The 21,211-nt window shown below is 36.5% G+C and overlaps 1 protein-coding gene across 1 annotated transcript in view; it reads left to right on the forward strand.

Moving 5' to 3' along the window:
* The window catches only part of LOC110184410 (rho guanine nucleotide exchange factor 10), an 87,923-nt gene that overhangs the window by 10,490 nt on the left and 56,222 nt on the right, over positions 1 to 21,211 (forward strand). Inside the window, exon 3 of the mRNA XM_086826857.1 lies at positions 4,598 to 6,500. Coding sequence (XP_086682983.1) covers positions 4,643 to 6,500 — 1,858 coding nt within the window. The 5' untranslated portion in view covers positions 4,598 to 4,642. The remainder of the gene's footprint in view (positions 1 to 4,597; positions 6,501 to 21,211) is intronic.

The following is a 21,211-nucleotide window of genomic DNA, read 5'->3' on the forward strand; positions in this document are numbered from 1 at the left end:
GACCTTCTCAGGCCCCACGAAAAAAAAGGAGGAACTCCCCCCACATGGGTCCAAGAAATTATGCACAAAGTAAAAGGCGCTCGAGTGCACAAATAAAAAAAAAATATATATATATAAAGATGAAGCTGCAACTTGGACTGGGACCGGGATTCAGATGCAGATTCATTTTTCCTTCTCTCTAGACGATGAGAGGGGAAGGTGACCCCTGCCCAATGCGTGGCATGTGGCATTGTCTTGTGACGCGGAGGAATACAACAACAAAAAAATGGGGGGAAAACAATGGACTTGGGGAATGTCCCTTTAAACTCAAATCCTTAGCCATGTGATTATGTGGAGCATGTGACGGTTGAGTGTAGTTGGCTTTTAACAAAATTACAAAACAGGGAAATGTAAACCCTTTTCTTTTACTTTATAACCATCCTAGTTGTGTCCCTATATTTTCCTATTCAAAATGCAGCTGATTTTCACTTAATATTCTACACTTTAAGTGCAACTTTAAGGAAACTCCCAGAGCAACATCAAAATCGAAGTCAACTTTAATGGGGGAAAACCTGAAGAAAAGGAAGCTTGTGTGCGAAAAAGTGAAAGCGAAGCTATTGACAAAATGTTCAAATGAAAACGACACTTTAGCATGCGCAGAATCCACAGTTTTTTGAAGTGAAAGAAGAGGAGAGAAAGGGAAATTGTGAGGCTAATGCCTGCTGCTATATAAAGTCAGACTAGACCTAAAAGATGCTAAATAAAATCATGAGTCAAAAGGGTGTGCTCAACACACACAACACACACACACACATTGGGATGTGTGTAAGTACCTGCAGCTTATCGGGGCAAATGGAGAATGAATAAAATGGGGGAGAGAGTTGCAACAGGGAGTAGGAAGTTTAATGGGGATGCACACATAGTGCCTGCTATTATCTACATACATATGTATATACCCAACAAGCCCAACTTCATCCTCATCATCATTATTAACATCATCATCATTATCATTATTTTTAGTGTCGTTAGAACGATATCTGAGGTATAAAAAAGTGCATGCCTTTATATTCTGACAACTTCCTTGTTCATTGGAAAGCTAATGATTCAGTAGTTCAAATATGTGGCATTAAAAACAGATTGTTGTTAAAGTTTTAAGCTGTTAAGGTACTCCAGAGATTTTTAATATATAAAAATTGATATGGAACATGTTGTTTCTCATTGTTTTAAGAACTTAAATATGGGAAAGCATTAGGAACCTGAAAAAAGGTATTCTTAACATATCTTAATATAATATATAAATGATCTAATATAGATATAATATAATATATATATTATGCCAATATAAAAATCCCAACTTAAGAAAAACTAAAGAGATTACTTTACTTTACTTACTTTATTGTAAATAAAACACTTTGAACTTCATGAAATGTATATGTTGGGTATAAAATTAGCTACATCTTTCAACTAACAATTAAAAAAACAAACATCAAACGTTGGAAATACATTAAAATATTTCGTTTCAAGTCATGAAAATATCTTTGGCCTTTATGTGTTTATATATATTTCGCACAGCTGATGGCAAAACAATTTCGAAATATGTTTTCTAATTACTTGTTCGCGCTCGGTCCATAAATGGTGGGGAGGAACAGAAACAGGGACAGAAACAGAAACCTCGACAGACTGAGAAGGAGTCTCAGTGAATTGGCGACATATAAATGCGAAAATGTAAATATGATAAAAGAACATGCTATATACACTCTCTCTAGCCCGGGGGCAGACGCCTTGGGTTGATGTTGATGGTGATGGTGATGGTGATGCTGTTGCACTTGCCGCTGCTTCTCTGCTGGCTCAGCATATAATTATCGCAATGCGTTTCTGTTTGTTGCTGTTTTGCCTTTGGTAGGGGTGCCGCCATTGTGGCAAAAAAATAATAATAATAATAAAAAAGAAAACCGGGGGTTATTCACTCAACAACCAACAAGTCCTTAAATCATAAAGGATTCCAATTTAAAAACAATTTTATTAATATTTATGCAAAAGTTGTATTGGTTAACTGGAATTCATAAGACAGGCAAGAAATTAAAGTTGATTGTGGTATAATTTAAACAAAAAAAAAACCGAAAGTCTAACATGACAGAATGCTTAAGGAAAACTTAGTAGGCATATGTTGCTAGACAAAGTTGCCAGAAGCATGTGTTGCTCGGAAATGTTGTTAGACAATGTAGCTACTAAACAATGAAGCTAGGAGCATGTGTTGCTTGACAATGTTGCAAGGCAAAGCTGCTAGACAATGATGCTAGAAGTATGTGTTGCTTTGTTATGTTGCTAGGCAATGCTGCTAGTCAATCTTGATAAGAAGTGCTGCTAAGAAATGTTTCTAAGAAATGAAGCTAAGCAATATTAGTAGGCAAGGTTATTAAGCAAAGTTGCGAACAACATGCTGAGCAACATACGGGAACCTGATCATAACAACATGTGTTGCTCGACAAAGTTGCAAGGAGAATCTTGAGAAATATACATGAAATACCTTATAATAATAGGAAGTATACAAATAAATCTCAAAATGTCAGGTTCCTAGCGATATTTCAATACAGATATTCCTAACAAAGTCATAAGTTTAAGGATATATCTCAAAGATGAAGCTTAAAACTCTTGTAATAAATATACCAATTAAAGTACAACCATATCTTAAAGATATTATCTTCCCAACATATAGCCAATGGGTGCATGAACTGCAAGAGAGAGAAAGAGAATTGCAGGAGACAAAACTAAAGTTTACAAACTAAAAAATTAAAAAGCATAAAGGAAGTTAGTATAGCCACGCATTGTCGCATTTTAAAATTCGAATAAGTGGGTTGAAGCTAGTACAAACAGAAAGTTTATCCTGGAATCCGGAAGCCCAAGGGCTGCCTTCCTTCCCCTCCTAAGCATGTGCGAAAAACACATGTAGGGAGCGAGGAGAACCTTAGAACCCCATCAGGGGTTGCCAGATACCATCGTTGGGGCGATAGGTAGGTGCTCCGTGTTCAGAATCAGGGGGAAAATAGGAATATACACTTGCCCAGCGTGTTTCGAGTGGCTTGCTCCCTTGCTGACTCCAATGTAAGCACACACACACACACACACCCATCCTGTCGTCCTGTCGTCCTTCCGCCAGTTTCCCCAGCTTTGCCATTGTTTGTTATATCTGACTGTTGACAATGTCATGCGTTAGCGTTAGGGTTTCTTGATGTTTTCCCTTCTGAAGCTGGAAGCCCTTAATCCCCTTAATGCCTTCTTCTACGCTCCTCACCCCAACAGAGTTCACCTTTTTCCTGGGGACCTCAAGTGCACGCAGAGCTTTAAAATTCAAGGAGTAACTCGGTGGAATTGAGAAGAACGAGCTCAGAGAGAGAGAGAGAGCGAGAGAGAGAGAGAGGGAGGGAGGAGGGAGCGGGAAGAGAAGACAGCAGAAAGAAAGAGTCGACATGAGGCTGGGATCCATTCAATTTGTTGAGTTGCTAAATTTAGACGCTAATTTGGGGACCTGCTGTGCCATCGAGATCGTGTCTAGCTCGAAAGACTTGTCTCAGTTTACAAAGAGTGCCAGCGAAGAATTGAGAACTGAGAAGAATCAGAGAGAGAGAGAGAGTGACAGAGAGAGGATGATGAGAGAGAAGAAAACATTAACAAAAAAACAGGAAAGCAGGCTTCAGGATGAGGGATTCGAACTTAAGATACTCTTTACGCACAGGGATTTCTGATTAGCTTCAGGGTGAGAAAGAGAGAGAGAGAGAGATAGAGCAGAAAAGAGATAGAGAAAGTTAAGTAAAAATGAAACAGGCTTCAAGACAAGATACTTTTTTTCACAAAATAATGTCTGCTTACCTTTACCTTTTTCAGTACTAAAAATCAATGATTACTTTTAATTTGATCGCAGCAGATAGAACTTATATACCCCTAATCGCGTACAGGGTATTTGAAATAAAAACCAGAACCCGGCTGGGTCTTCTACTCAAATTACAAACTGAATTTCAAGCTGCTACCATAAAGTATCCTTGGGGATATGCACTCAATACCTAGATTGGTGGCATTATAAAAGCCAACTTAATAACAGTTTCTGAATTATAATCTAGCTCGGCATTACCTGGAATTTTCATAGATTTTTTCAGGGATATAGCTCCAGTTATCAAGTAAAACTATACGATATATTTTCGGTTTAAGGGGGAGAAGAAGAGTCAAAGTCTGGCATTGATTTAACCTTCCCAGCAGACTCATCAGCAACAGCTGCTGCTGCGCCCTCGGCATCCTCAGGTTCCGCGTCTCATTTACGGCCAAACTCATTTCTCGACCAGCTTGCGTGCTTTTTCAATTACCTCTCGGCCAGGTCTTTGAAGCGGGTCTGCAAAAGAAAAAAAAAACAGAAGAACAACAAAAAATTGGTAACCCTTTTTGCTGTCCATTTTAAGCCTTCGTAGTAAGGGATCCCCCGACTCTCAGCTGAATTAGCGGCAATTAATCACAGCGACATGTGGGATTGTGGCAAGGAATCTTGTTCCAGGAACTACAGTTTATATATATATATGTATTTATATATATTACTAACATTTATGTTTTATTTTCTATCATTTATTTACAGTTTATTGGCATTTTTTGCGACGCTGGAGCGGCCCCAACATGAGCCATGGAGAGCCTGGGCTTGGGCAGCAGGCGCAACAATGGCGGCAACTCTGCCGCCACGCCCACGGCTCCATCGACGGCCGGGGGCGGTGTGGGAAAGGTTTTGGTTCATTCAAAGCTGAAGACACAGCCGCAGCAGCAGCTTTCCAATCAGAACTATTACACACAGCAGCAGACACAGCTGCAGCGCCTTAAGCAGCAGCAACAAAAGCTGCAGCAACAGCAGCAGCAACAGCAGCAGCAGCAGCAACAGCAGCAACACCAGCAGCAACAACAGCAGCAGCAACAGCAGCAACACCAGCAGCAGCAGCAGCAGCAACAGCAACAGCAGCAGCAGCAGCAGCAACTGCAACCGCAGCAGCAACAGCAACTGCAACAACAGCAGCAACATTGCCTTCAGTTTCCGCCTCCGCCGGACTATCCCCCACCGCATACCGCAGCTGCTGGTTCACCGGTAAGCAGCTCCACCCAAAACCGAAGACAGCTACTGCCCCGCTATCCCGATCCCGATCCGGATGCCATCGAGGTATGCAATGATCCCAGGCAGGAGACCTCGCCGCATCATCTCAAGCAGCTGGCGGCGCGGCATAGCAAGAGTCTGGGCAGGCTGCAGAGCTCATTAGTGACCCATCAGCCGCATCATGACTACTCCTATGCCTACTATGAGCCCGGTGCCGCCATGAGGCACTCACCTGGCACTGGAGCAGCAGGAGCAGGAGGATCAGCAGCAGGAGCAATCTCTGCAGCATCTGTTCCAACGGTGGCCAGTAGCTCCTCTTGCTCTTCCGCCGCAGAGACATCACCGCCGCCGCCAAACTCGATACGAGCTCTGCTCTCCAAGGGCAAAAAGAACAAGCAGCTCGTGAGTCCCGCCACCCTGCAATCCTACCAGACGCGCTACCACAAGTTGGCCACCACAAGAACGACACCTGGTCAGAGCGAGAATTTCTACGAGGAGATCAATGCAGCTGCTCTGCACACCACCAGCAGCAGCAGCATCGCCATTACCTCGTTGCAGGGCACAATGGGTTCCCAATCTGCAGGATCCTTGGGCCAGAGCCTGGTAGAGGAGGAACTTCGCCGGGTGCAGAGTCGCCATCATAAGATTCTAGGCGAACTGAATCTCAGTGTGGAGGCCATGCTAATGCCGGAAAGTCCACCCAAGTCATTGGTGGAGCAGCCGGCAGCAGGGACTGGAGCATCATCAGGACAACCAGAGCCAAGTGTGAGTGTAACGGCAGCCAGTGGACAGCCGCCAAGCATTCTGGCACGTCTCACCTCCGCCTCGGCGGATAATATCTGTGATAGGAGCGAAGGAGCAGGTGGAGCAGGAGGAGCAGGAGCAGGAGCAGGAAGAGGAGGAGTGGGAGCCCGAAGGGATCAACTGCTAGTCAGTGCCGATCTGGATAGCGGCTTTAGCGGCAGCAGCGGTGCCAGCTACATAGGAAGCCTGCGTCTCAGCAAATCCCAGCACATCAAGTGTGCCCGGCAAGCGCCCACGACGGTCACCCAAAGCTGTCGATCCTTCCAGCGAGCTGCCACCGTCTACGATGAGACGGGAATGGGTATCGGTTCGAGTGCGGGCTCGGGATCAGGATCGAGTAGCACCTGCGGAAGCAGCTTCCTGGCTCGCGCCTCCTGCGGCCGGCGAATCCTTAGCTGTGCCAAAATAAGGGCCGCCGAGGATCCGGGACCTAACCATCATCATCGAATCACTGGACATCAGACTATGTCGGCGGTGCAGGCCACAACCACAACGGGCACGGAGTCCAAGGCCAGGAGTTTTTGGAGTCGCAAAGGATGGCGAAAACTGCCAGGATTTTCAACCTCTACTTCTAGTATCAACGATGCGGGTCTAACGGGTGAGTGACCGTATTTTGCTTTAAAAATATATAAAAAATTAGTCATTTATATATATATCTTACGCAAATATCATTATTAATGAGGGATATCATGAAGACATTTTAAAATTTTACAAAATTCAAATTAGTTTTATCCGGAACACGCCCTCTGTTGTGTAATATGCGAAGCTTGGTTTCTTTTCATACGCCGCTAAGGGGCGACAGTCTCTGACCGATAGAAGTATAAAATATCCTCTTAAATTAAGACTAAATCCTTTGCTGGTATTTTTTCTTTTACATTTTTTTAGCGAGAAATTGTGTCTAAAAAATATTTCTACACAAATTTTAATTAAAACACTTACTCCATCTATATTTCGCTGCTATTATTGGGTTCTTGGCTTTTCCGATAGATGGAGCCACTCATGTTGCCAGCACACTGTAAAATGTCAAGGACTTTTAAATAATATAGGAAAAAATATTAAAATGTATAAACATTTATACAAATAATTGTAACTATAAAAACTAAAAATGATATTTAAAACTAAAAAAGAAACTAGGTTCGGGAAGCTGAAGTTTGTAATTAATTTATAGGATGGAATCGGAAAATTTTTTCTCTACTTTTATATGACCATTTTTTCGACAAATCAAGGTTAATCTGTTAGTTTTTAATAAGTTAATAAAACTGCATACTGCATTTAAATTTTTTAGAAAATTAAAATTTTGATCAAATTTTTTATTGAAATTTTAACGATGTAATCCCTTAAAATTTTTGAAAAAAATCAAAATTTGTTTTTCTCTTTCGGAGATGCCCAGATCAATTCAGTTTTTAATGCTGATCAAGAATATATATGACTTATAGGGTCGAAAATGGCTCCTTCACTTATTTTTAGTCTTCTAAGCAAAATTACTATAACAATTTTTAGCCGATATTTATCTATATTTTATATGACAATTTGTACGGAAAATCAGAGCTTAAAAATCTCATAACTCACTCAAAAAACCATTAATTTTAATTCGGAAAGCTGTTCCACGTTAGTTTTTAAAAAGTTAATAAATCTGCGTACTCCATTTAAAATTTAAAAGAATTTAAATTTTTATCAAATTTTTTGTTGAAATTTTAACGATGTAACCCCTTGAAATTTTTAAAAAAAAATCAAAATTTGTTTTCTCCTGTCAAAGATGCCTAAATCGATTCAGTTTTTGATGCTGATCAAGAATATATATGATTTATAGGGTCGAAAATGAGTCCTTCACTGCTTTGTAAGGTATTGACTAAAATTATAATACCCTTAAGAGGGTATAAATATAGTCAAAACAAAAGTTCAAATTAACAAACCTTACGGCGTTACGTATCTTCATATTGTCATTACTTGAAGAGTTTTTGACACGTGATTTATGTAAACACATTATTTCTAGCTTTTAGAAATGATAAAATACCATAGTAAAAATTAATTTTGATAAAGGAAAAGAGAGCAAAAATATTGAAATTAAAAAGAAAATAATGATTTATCTGGAAAATCGGTATATTTGTTATTATCAGAGGCTTCGCATGCGGAGCGCACATCAGTGAGCGGCGAACAAAACCCCAAAGAGGCATTTGAGTCTGGTCTTTGGGCACATGCTCCGCTGGCTCCAGTCTCGTTTTTTATTTTTTTACTTTTGTATAGCTATTGCCTTTTTTTTTATGTGTTTTTTACTTTTTTTTTTTTTTTTTTTTTGGGTTTTTGCTTACTTACTTCGGTGCGCTGCGCTTCGGGTATGCGATGAAATGGATTCGTGGTTGCGGTTTCAGTAGAATCGATCTTGTCGCGGATGCTGCATGCTTTTTTCTCGTGTGTGCTCTCCGTTTAAGCTACGGTCTCAGTGCTTTGTGTTTATTATTTTTTGTGTTTCTTTGAGAGAGAAATTCTCCTAGAGTTTAAACTAATTAAAAATTGAAATAACAAACAATGAATTTGGCGTAAAATTAAATAATATAGAAACAATCAAGCACGATGACCTTCCAGCAGCAACAGCAGCAACATTTGCTTCGTCGTCATAGCCATTTGGGATTGCCCCATCAGCATGCCGCAGGAGTTGTCCTTATAAAATGTAGGTGAAGTTTGCTTATAAATAATTTCAAATAATTAATTATATTTAATTAAATTGAGAATTGAAATGCTAACAAAGCCAGCTGCTTGATAGATGAATCAGTGCATCCCAACTATTTTAAAACATTTTTTTTTAGCTATTTCTATGCGTAATTGTGATTGACTCACCTGTAGCCCAATTTGTTTAGAAATCAATTTGTAAGAATAACAATTAAAATGGGACAAAGAGACTACATGTTTAGGCAGGCTTTTGTCTAATTTTTAAACTGATCTTTAAGAACTTAAATCTTATTTTTATGACTCAAATACAAATTCTATAGTTTGAAACCTTTCTAAATTAATGCTTAATTAAAAACTAAGCTGCAGGATAGGTATGAGCCATAGTTGTGGGGCTTTTTTCTGACAATATCCTTTTAAATAATTCCTGGTTTACCCTTTGCCGCACTTAATATACAAATTTTTAAAAGTTTTTCAAAGTTTATCTAAGTTGATGTTTTTCCCCTTTATTATTTGTTCACAGTTTTCTGCTCTTCACTTTTTGCATTTATTCCTAGATTCCTTTCAATTATTCATCATTGAAAGTGCAAAAAAAAGAAAGAAAAGCAAAAAGAATATGAGAGAGAAAAAAACGATTTATTATTATTGCACTTTTGTGTTATCATTTTTATTCGCATTTATTGTCCATTTCACGATTGTCGTTGGCTTTTGTGTTGAGTGGATGGATGATGTTGGAATGATGCTGTGTTGGAATGATGCTGTGTGTCTGTTGACATCTGTGGCATTAGCAGCTCGTGTTTGAGTGCGTCTAAGCACTCGTTAATCACGGTCGCCAAGGCATCTCCTCGGTGGGGTAGCTCATTTCCTACTCTTTGGTTATTATTGTCCAGAATCCGAGCAGCATAGTTCGTTAACTTAACCCACTAAAGCTCCTGCTCCTGCTCCTTCCCAAGAAATCTAAATTCAAACCCAAATCAGGTTGCAAAGTTTGTCATGTACAGCACGAAATTCGTGTAGCCTTTGCTGCATTATATATACTTACTTTTTTGCTGCTTAGTGAAAGTACAACAAACAGAGTAACGTTAAAAAAAAACTTACTTAATATATCTCATTTTGGAAAACACACCTGGAATGGCAACATAAATAACTGGAGAGGGAGGAAAAAAATACAACAAGGAACAGCGACAACACCTTTGTAAATTTGCATAATAACAAGCACAGGAAAAAAAAACAAAATATCTGACCGACAATCGGTAAACTCGACTTATCTCAAATTATAACAAAAACCAACTAGACAATGCCGAAAAAAAATTAAAAAAACATTCTGTAGTTGAGTGTATCGATTGTAGATTACCAAGGAAAAGCCAGATATAATATATATTGAAAACAAGAAGGGAAACTATCTTTGGGATGTCGAAATTTAAATACCCTTGAAATTCATAATAATTAAAGTTAAATAAATCAATCGATTATCAATATTTTTATATGACAATTTTTACGGAAAATCAAAGTTTAAAAACCGCATAACTCACTCAAAAAACCATGAATTTTAATTCGGAAAGCTGTCCCACGTTAGTTTTTAATAGGTTAATAAATCTGCATACTCCATTTTAAATTTAAAAGAATTTAAATTTTTATCAAATTTTTTGTTGAAATTTTAACGATGTAACCCCTTGAAATTTTTGAAAAAAATCAAAATTTGTTTTCTCCCGTCAAAGATGCCTAGATCGATTCAGTTTTTAATGCTGATCAAGAAAATATATGATTTATAGGGTCAAAAATGACTCCTTCACTGCTTTTTAGTCTTCTGAATAAAATTATTATATAAATTTTTAGCCGATATTTATCTATATTTTATATAACAATTTATACGGAAAATCATAGTTTAAAAATCGCATAACTCACTCAAAAAACCATTAATTTTAATTCGGAAAGCTGTTCCATGTTAGTTTTTAAAAGGTTAATAAATCTGCGTACTCCATTTAAAATTTTTTAAAATTTACATTTTTATAAAATTTTTTGTTGAAATTTTAAAATTTTTCAAAAAAATCAATGTTTGTTTTCTCCTGTCAAAAATGCCTTGATCGATTCAGTTTTTGATGCTGATCAAGAATATATATGATTTATAGGGTCGAAAATGACTCCTTCACTGCTTTTTAGTCTTCTGACTAAAGTTATTATACCCAAAAAGGGTATAAATAATAATAATACTCGCAGTCTATGTAAAATCGAAAATGTCATAAAGTTAGTTATTTAAAAACAAAATCGAAAATATTATTGGAATTTCCAGTCGCACAAGAACAGTTTTTAATTGCTTGGATATATACCTCTTTTTATTCATTTATAAAAAATCCCAATCTTAAGTTGTATTTATTTTTGTTTTTGTTGTATATATATATTTTCCTGTTTAAATTACATTAATTTTGTAGGCCATGGGCAAGATGATTTATGGTTAATACTTAGCTGCCGGTGTTGCTTCTGCCCGCGTGCTGTCAATATGTCGGAGCTCTGGACCCAGTTAGCAACTCCTTGTGGCCTCTTTTGAGTTTTTTTACCCCCCCCGAAGTCTTCTCTTTTTCCTGTCTCGGCACACTTGTCCAATTATCGCTGTCGCTGCCAATTGAAAGCCATAAATTTGTCTAATTTCGGTTCCACTACGATTTTATTTTGGCCAATGTGAGGGGCTAAGCAATATAAGATATGTGTGTACATTTGGTCAATTGGATTTTATGGTGTTGACACGATTAAGCCAGGCCGTCTAGAAGAAGTTTTAAGAATGCCAACCAGATCCTAAGGTGGGGATTTATTTAATAGGGAATATTCCCTATATTTAAAATTAATTCCGGAAGCAGTCCTGTTTTTTTTGGGGAGTATTTGTAGATTTTACACTTTTATATTTACAGATAAACCCAATAAATTCAGGGTTAGGATACCTGGAAGTAATTTAAGAGACTTTTCAATTACTTCTTAGCTAATGCAATACGCTTAGGTTATAGTTAACTAATAGACACCGTTACAAAAATGGCTGTTAGGTGCACGAAAAGGACTGTTAAAACCACAACGTGTGCTGTAATGCGACAAAGTGTGCTGTAAAGCGCAAAAAGAGAACTGTAATGTGCATAAAGTGTGCTGTAAAGCGAACAAAGAGTTCTGTAAAGTATCCTTTACAGAGCAAAAGAGGTCTGTAAAGTGCACTGAGAAGACTGTTAAGTGCATTAAGAGGTCTGTAAATTGCATAAAGTGTGCTGTTAGGGTCATAAGTTGTGCTGTAAAGTTCCAATGGGAACTGTAAACTTTACAACATTTGTTGCCAAAAAGGACTGTAGATACCTTAAAGTGTGCTGTAAAGAGCCTAAACTGTGCTGTAAACCACAATTCTTGTTTGATCACACAAAAGCCAGATATCACTTCTATTTTCTTTCAATAATAACGATTAGTTCTTAATCTTAGACGGGATTTAAAAATTGATCTTCAGCTAACCTTTTTTTTCCCTTAACTCCAACTATTCTACTTGTTCTTTGTTCTTCTTAGTTCTTCTTACAAAATGACATAGTTTAAACCAAATAGTTGCACAATTCTTTTAGCTCTCATTGACTTCCCTGATCCACTTGAGGCTGATGCCCAATAAAAATGCGAACAAAAATGCGACAAATTAAATTGGGAGCAGGCAAAAGTCTTCTGTCGTCGCTGGTTGCATGCCACTTGATCATTTGCCCGAGATTAATGTAGCAAATATCCGCCTCCTACACTTGGGAAAACTCATAAAATTAATTGAAATTGGGATTCTTTTATTTTACCTTTTTAGTGTTTAATTTTTAGAATTTGTAGTTTAAGAAAAGTTATACTTTTTAAAAAGAGAGAAATAAGTTATTAAGAAGAAATTTAATTAGCTTTCATTCTATATATATTTTCTTCTATTTATTTGATTTATTTATATTTTACGGTGTACTTCAACTCCTCCCCCGAACTGCTATTCAAACCCTCCCCCGCACCTTTTCTTTGGTACCCAATTTGGCTGACGGCCATGCATTTTAGCCGCATTGCGCATACGCACCGTTGACCCAGCCGCTATACTTTCGTCTCTGAATTCAATACGAAATTCGAATTAGAATCCAAAACAAATAAACTGGGCCAAGTGAGTATAGATCGGTCCCCTTTCGTACCCCCCACCCCCCCTCCTCTCTCATTTGATATTTTGCCCCACTGTCTGTCTCCGTTTGGTTAATTAAGTTTTTGTGTTCGGCTGTCAGCAACTGGATTGACTTGAAATAGTTGCAAGTAGCAAATGTGAGGAGGAAAATAAAAAATAAACTAAAGGAAAACTACTACAACAACCACAAAAAATAATGTGGCTGTGCGCGACGAATGTGTCTAACCAAAAAGCGTATGGCTAGCATTTTGTGGGACAAAACGTTTTTGGCACGCATCTGTTGGTTGTTAGTTTCTCGTCTTGGCCAAGTGCTGGATGTTGGATGCTGAATGCTGACAGTGGGCCGCTGCTGCCGTTGTTGAATTGGTCAACAACATGATTTATGTCCAATCTGTGAGCCTGGGCGTGGCCTAGAGCTTTTGAGCCGGAAGCAGACGAGCGCCGGACAACTGGCTGGTTGGATGGACAGATGGTGGTTACCCAAAAGTACCACATGACAGACAGCCTCCAGACAGAGATCGCGCAGTCAGATCACAGTTCTTCTCTCTACTTCTCAGGAAGGAGACAATGAAACAAATTAAGGGAGTAAACTCTAAAGAATTCTAAGAAAATTCAAGACAAAATAGTAGTGGTCAGAAAGGAAAGATAATGTAATTTAATATACAAAATATCGATATTACCAGATATCTATTTGATATCGATATTTTAAGGATATTAATTTCTATGAATATTATTTAATCGATATATTTTGCTTTGCTAATAAAAATATTATTAATATTTTAATGTCAAGTGCCACATTTCTACATATTTCTAAATTTGTTAAGTCGAAAGTTACGATTATTCTCCTCTCGATATATGTAAATCCCAAATATTATATGTAGGTTTGCTTAATCAGATTTTTTCTTTTTTATAAGAAACATTATAATATTTCTTCTCTGTGCAGCATCTTTGAAATAAAAAGAGCAGCCGCAAAAATTTCCTGCTTATTAGAGATCTAATCTCTCAAGTTCAGGTTTTAAGTTTGCTTTACTTTGTTGCAGCGCAGCGAATGCTAAAAGGTCTTCAGGTTAAGTTAATGCCTTTAGTCAGGCTTTCAATTTAGGGACACTGGAGACTTTACCACATTTGTTATGGTTTCTATAGTATATCATTTTATTCTCAAGTATTATTACCTTTAACAAATTATTCCTTGCTCTCCTTTGTGGAAGATAAAAGGCTGTCCTCTCCATGTATTTTGAATGCAAAGCTTCTTTATTAGAAAATATATGTTCTTTAAACTCAAAAACAGCAAAAAACTTCACTGAACTCAAATCGAACCGGATGGAAACTACCCACAAAATGTATTAAGTAAACCACGCACCACCGCAGCATACAAACTGCATATATATATATATATATTTATACTGCTTTTACATACATATATGGCATATATATGTTGCATAATTGATTGCGACTTGTCGTGGGGGGACGAGAATGGAATGTCCATGTAATAGCATGCCAGGTGTCATAAAGTCATAAAACTCTTGCAATTTGCACTGAACACCCGCCCAGGCAAGGCAGCCAACGAAAAAAAGTGTCATACAGTGGAGCCTATGAAATTAGAGATAGAAAAGAGAGGTATATATAATTCAAATATTAAAAAACTTATGTATAAAATAAAGTAGTTCTTATGGAAGGAATAAAATATTTTTATAAGGTAGCCTAGGCAAACCTTCCATTGCATTTATTAAAAAACAAAACTAGTTGAAAGCTCAATGAAATATATCCTGATATACGGTCACTTTAATCCTTTGCAAGCTTATGCATGTCACTCCACCCACCAAAATCGGGCAACAAAGCATCGTGAGGGGGCAACATTGAACGTTCTGGACGCACTTTTGGTTTCTGTTTCTTCCGCCCGCATTCTCAGACTGTCGTCTGGAGGTACTTATGGTACAAAGTAAGAATAAATTGCAACCAGGCTGCTTATTTAACACAGTTTTACTTCTTCCACTAGTCAGAGACTAGTTTATTTTTCCTTTTTTTAAATGAGAATGAGAGTGAGAAGCAAAAAAGTGCAATCACTGCAGTTTTATTTGCTGTTTTTAAGCACAGGAAAAAGGGTATAGCTCCGGAGTTTGGTTCTTAATACCTTTTTCCGGAAAGCACCCAGTTTTTAATTAAATTTTTGACAGCTTTCTAGGTACTTAAGAGTAAACTTGATATTCAATATCATCACAAAAGGTTATTGGTCTATTTATTATTATTATTTCTTATTTAAACAATCATTAAAGGGTATTGATAATATCATTTACTGTCGACCTGGTCCATTCCTTCTGCAGGGTTTCGTATTTCCTTTGTTTAAACGTCATGGCAAAAAAATTAAACAAAATAAAAACAAGAGAAAGGAAAAGAAGGGCTCAAACAACAAAGGAGTAAAAAAACCAGCAAACAAATGCCAGTGCCAAAAGTGGAAAGGATTTGCAAGAATAAAACCGAAATTCAAAGGGAAGCTAAAAATGTTATATTATTTATTTATTTTAACATTATTTTTTTACTTTTTTTTCTTTCTTATTTATAATTTTTTGTCACCCAATTCGTTTTAATTTGCAAGTCTGTCAGTCAAAGATTTATCAAATACCCGGGCATACAAAATTGTCGGCAAATATCTGAAACAAAAATGTACGAAAAATTAAAACCATTCAAAAATTCATTCCAAAAGGTGAATTATAAAAGTAATGGAAGGTGGGGAGGGGGTTGGATTTAATACCTGTACAGAAACAACCGAACGAAATGCTTAATCAGATTGCATGAAATGCGATTTGCATTTCCCAGGAACAGAAGAGAGTGGAGGGGAAAATATCACGGAATTCACCGCCTTTGTGTCCTGTCCTTCTGTCCTCCAGTCCTCCAGTTCTGTCCTGCTCGTGTGCTTTTGTATTTCCAGCCTCCAATTGTTTTGTTTTCTGCGTTGTGTTTTTCGTTTGCCAAAAATAGAACGTAATTAAGAGCAGGAAATTTCACTTTTGCGTTTTCCATTGAAAGTGCTCATAGAAAACAGCTCAAAGTGCAGCCACAAACACAAATCATACATATATATCTTTATATATTATACACATGTGTATATACATTTTCCTGTACAAATATATATATATTGTAGGGAAAACAATAATAAGATGAAAAGGAGTTGGAAAAAATTCTGGCTTGAGATTCATCGATATTAATCGATATGTTAGTCGTAAACCAATACCTAAAAGTTGCCATAGAAGTTGGTAAACAAGTGAAAACAAAATCTGACTTGAATCAAAATTGTAAAAGGAGTGAGAAAAAAAAAGGCAAATAATACCAATATGTATCGATATTTTAGGGGTAACAATCTATAGTTTAAAGTGGCGAAATATGTTTAATAAATCGATATTCTGCTTAGTATATCGCATCAATTTAATCTAAAACAAATATGGAAGTTAAATTCATATTTTTAACATTTTACTTTAAATTCGCTATATAATTTTGGTCTTTTTCCCCGATAAATGTACATACATCGCTAGTTCCGTATCGCTTTTTTCTCAGCATTTCTTAAGTGAAAAATTGCATTTAAATCAAGGCTCTGGTTCCAAGAATGCACTCACAGCATCCAGGACATATGGCCTTGGCATCCTCTTTACAAAACCCTATCCCCTCGTACCCTCCTACCCCTATATATAGTATATTTTATACCATACTCGGGAAATCGCTTCACAATAATTGAGAGCACGCGCGCAGGATTACACGAAATAATTTTATTACAGGACCCTGGACAGGGTTGCATGAGGAACGAAGGATGAGGGATGGAATGGGCAGGATTATGCGGCAGGAGGGATGCTCCTCAAGTCAAGCCAATTGATCTTTTCAAATATTTTTCCAAACCACTGAAACGAATCAATGCGCACGATGCCACCCCATCTGGTATATCATCTGCAAAATATTGATATCACTTGAGTAAACAATATCGATATATATGTACATATATAGCCAGCCCATAAATAATACTACATTTAACGATGTCAGGTCCCGGCACCCGTGACTTCTGTTTACCTTTACCGATTGTTATTGTTATTGTTATGGCTAGAGCTAGAGCTAGATCTGGAGAATTTTCGGGAAGCCATTAAGTGTGGGATAATAATATATACGCAGAAATTTAACCGATGCAGGTAATTACTTTTCTCAGAGATGAAGATATTTTAGTCATTTGGAAAATCTGATGTATTTCAGTTTTTCCAACAACTATCAAACTCAAGTCTCGGGTTTCCACAAGTTTCCTGCTTAATGTTTCTTATTGATGCTTCGAATTGATTCGAGCAAAGAGAGATAGAGAGATGAAATTAATTGTCTCCTCTTACCGTCATTCGAGCATCGCCACACGCATCGATTTCGGGGTCCATTTCTTCAGGGGTGGCCATCAAGGTGTTAACACCCCGCTTCTCCCCTTTTTGATGTTGTTTTTTCTTCTTCTTTATCGCCCGCACCTTAACACTCAACGTGTGTAACCTTAGCCAAGGTAACAAACTTGGCCTAGGCCAAGAGTTGTTGCGCTCAGGCAACCAAAAAAAAAAAAGAAAGAAAAGCAAAAAAAGGGAAACCAAGCAAAGTTGAGTTTCCTAATCGTTGTGAGTGATTTTTTCGTTTTTAGTTTTATGAAAATCGGGATACTATAAAATATAACTGCTGGTTGTTAAATGTAGAGGAACAGTAAGTTTCTTTCAACAGTAAGTTAGATCAGTAATTAACTATATCCAGTAAGTATTTATAACAAGATATTAAATATTATCAGGAAGTATCAATGAACAGTAAGTTACTACGATCAGTAGATAAATATGATCATTAAGTATCAATGAACATTAAGTAATTCTGATCTTTAAGTAACTCTGAACAGTAATTATCTATGACCAGCAAGGAACTATGATCACTAAGTAACTATGATCAGTAATTAACTCTGATCAATAAGTATCAATGAACATTAAGTAACTTTGATCACCAAGTTTATATGACCAGTAAGTATGTATGATCAGTTACTAACTTTGAACACTAATAAACAATGACTTGCAACTTTTGTAACACAACACATGTCTAAGACATGGCCAGCAGGAGTCACTTCGTTCCGGGGATGTTAGAACAAGTTGGGAATCATAAGTACAGATGCGTCAGATTTTTAGAGCAAGCTATTTGAAAGAAACTATGGATTTATTCCGCTATATAATTTTACTAAGATAAAAAAATTATAACTTTTGAAGTTTTCAATAGATTTTCATCAAATTTGAGATTTAGACATTATACATTAATCTATAATTTTGTGTAAAATTGTATGAACATCGGACTACTATATCATATAGCTGCCATGCAAAAGATAGTTCAAAATAGAGGAAAATGCATAAAAATTAGGAATATTAATATTTATTTATCTTTTTTTATTTTAAGTCTCCGATATATCACACAAAATATTAATTTATTGCACTTCTTAAAATATGGATTTATTTTACATTTAATTATCATAATAATATCAGAATTATTGAATAATCCCTTTTTTTTAATATTGTTTTGATATATTATAACGTTTAACTATAGTCTTTTGCCTCAAATTTTGGTACCGTACAGCATCTATTTATTGATATTTTATGTGATCCCTGAGCTAAAACATCTTGGGAATTTAAACTAAGGAATGATATATATAAGCAGGTTACGATTTCTTACATAATTTAAAGGCAATATCTATACTATCTATATTATCTTTTAACATTTTCTTATAACTTCGTCAGATCAATGCTCCTCAGACTGTCCGTTGACCGTCAAGAGCAATTAGTTAATAATTTCACGCCTCGTTTGTCTTGATGATAAAAAATTCAGTTGATAATGGCCTAGGTATAGTAGAGGGGAAATACTTGGCCAAATAAGTGTTAAGTTGGTCATTAATAAATAACAATATATAAATACTATCGCCTTTGGCGTGTTTCTAAAACATTTTGGCGTCAAGGCATTCATTCGCCTTTTTGATATTTCCAAAAAAAATATTTGTTTTTCTTTTCATATTCGAAATATGTTGTTTATTGTTTTTGGAAAGCCTTCTCCAGCTCCAGATCTAAGGAATTTGTTTATATATATATATGCTTGTCGGTATATATGAATATATATTTCGTTCACATGATTTGCCCATCTCGCATTTTCCTCGACCTTCTCTTTTACCTCTTTTCTTTTTCAGTTTTTGCCTTTGGCAAAGAAAATGTTTGTGTTTTGGCCAGCATTTTGGTTGTTGTTGTTGTTGCGTTGCCAATTTGGCGATTTGAATGCCAGATACTCTCGGACATAAACGATGCATACTCATAATTTTTTTTTTGTTACTAGTTTTTTCTTACTGAATGAGATTTATCGACAAAAACTTTGCAATACCGCAGGCCATGAAAAGCAACCGAAGTCCGCTTGATAAGTTGTCGTCGCTAAGGCCATATTGGCAATATTGCTGTTGTTGGCCAGGCCAATAGGTAATTTTACATAACAACCGTAAGGCGTGCCGTGTCGACCAATAATAATTGTATGTGGCACCTAGCTAAGTCCTAGGATTATCTAGGATTTCACAAAACTTTACTAATTAATCTAAAAGGAACTCTAAATTCTTATTTAAAGCAAGAACTTGATAGAAAATAATTAATTATAAATATATATAAATTGCGGAGTGATATTTATGACCTTCTTATGTTTATTAATACTCCAATTAAGTCCTAAAATATTCCTATAATACTTAAAGGTAATATAGTAGTTCTCTGATACACTCCTAGCATTAGCATTAGTCTCATCATCTAAGGCACTGAGCTATGCGGAACTGCGTTCAGGCGTTTTGTTCGTTGAAAGGGCGCATTGAACTTTTCCTAAAAGCAAAAACAACAAAATCAAAAGCGAGAAATGAAAACGAAAAAAACAAAAACAAAAATCTGCGAACCGTCTGCGGGTCGGTCACTGCCATCCGCAGAATTGCAACCTCAGCCCTCAGATCTTTAGCCAGCATACTCAGCAGCATCAGAAGCAGCATCAACAACATCAGCATCAGCAGCAAGCAGTCTTCACTTCCAAATGCCAAATGCAGAGAGACACATCCACCATCTATTTCTGGGAAAGGGAATTTCTCTCTCATGCAGTTTTGATTTAATTGAGGGGAAGCAAATATATGCTCAGCTTACTCAAAATGCAACTTAGAACAAAAGAAAAAGAGTCCCTAGCTTGCTAGTGAGCGAGGACATTGCAGGCAAAGCGTGGAAGAATGAGCGAGAGAGACAAACAGTCACAAGAGAGTGAAAGTTGCCTTCCCAAATATCCCTGTAACTATTTGTATATCTATATCCCAGCTTTCTATCTTTATACTTTATCTAACTATCTATCTATATATGTATCTTTTAATCTGTCTTTATATCTATTTATAAATGCGATAGATAGAGAGATAGCTTAATAGATAGATAAGTACCTTAATAGATAGATAGATACCCTAATAGATAGATAGATACCTCAATAGATAAATAGATACTTTAATAGTTAGATATAGATAGATATATGGTTTCACAAAGATTGATAATATATCTATCGATATACCTACCCATATCTACTAAACTATGTATCTGGATAACTGATATCAATTTATCTACCAATCTATTGTTCTATCTATCCATCTATCTATTTATATATTAATCATATACCTAACTATCTATCTAACCTTTTCATCTATCAATATCAATTTCCAAAACTGTAATGTATCTATGTATATAGCAAACAATCAATTCATCTATCTTTTAATCTATTAATCTTTCATCTATATTTCAATCTAGCTGCCTGTCTAAATATATATATAGTATATCACTATCTATATATCTATGTATATTATTATCTATCTATTTTTTTACCTATCTATCTATCTATCTGTATACATATCAACCCATCTATTTTTATATCTATTCATCTATCTATTTATATCTATATTTATTTATATCTATATCTTTATTTATCTATCTATCTATATTCCTAATTGACTTTCTAACCATCTGTGAATCTATATATTTATGCATCTATCTGATTTTTTATATATCTATTCATTTACCTATTTGTTTTTGTATCTATCTATCTTTATCTCCTATCTACTTACTTATGTATATCCCGTGACTTTCAATCCCATATTCCCCCCCCCCAAAAATCATCAAATAGGCTTCCAAATTTTGCTTGAATTCAATTACGTTATCTGTTATCCTGTGGAATCCTGCCTGGGATCCCGACGTCATTTGTCCGATTTTGGAAAAGCGTGTGTGTTTGTGTGTGTGTGTCTGTGTGAGGGGGGGGGGGGGGGCAGGATGGAAAAGTGAGTGAAATCAGCATGAAACGTGTCCCGACAACGTGTGTGTGCTTTCTGCGGCCATGCTTACACTTGGGGAAATAATTTTACTCACAGATTTATTTAAATATTTAGTTAAAAAAGTTGTAGGGAAATATATCCGGAGTCTGTCTGA

This window comes from Drosophila serrata, unplaced genomic scaffold (genome assembly GCF_035046125.1).
Source record: "Drosophila serrata isolate PLE 108 unplaced genomic scaffold, ASM3504612v1 contig_8, whole genome shotgun sequence".
Taxonomy (NCBI): domain Eukaryota; kingdom Metazoa; phylum Arthropoda; class Insecta; order Diptera; family Drosophilidae; genus Drosophila; species Drosophila serrata.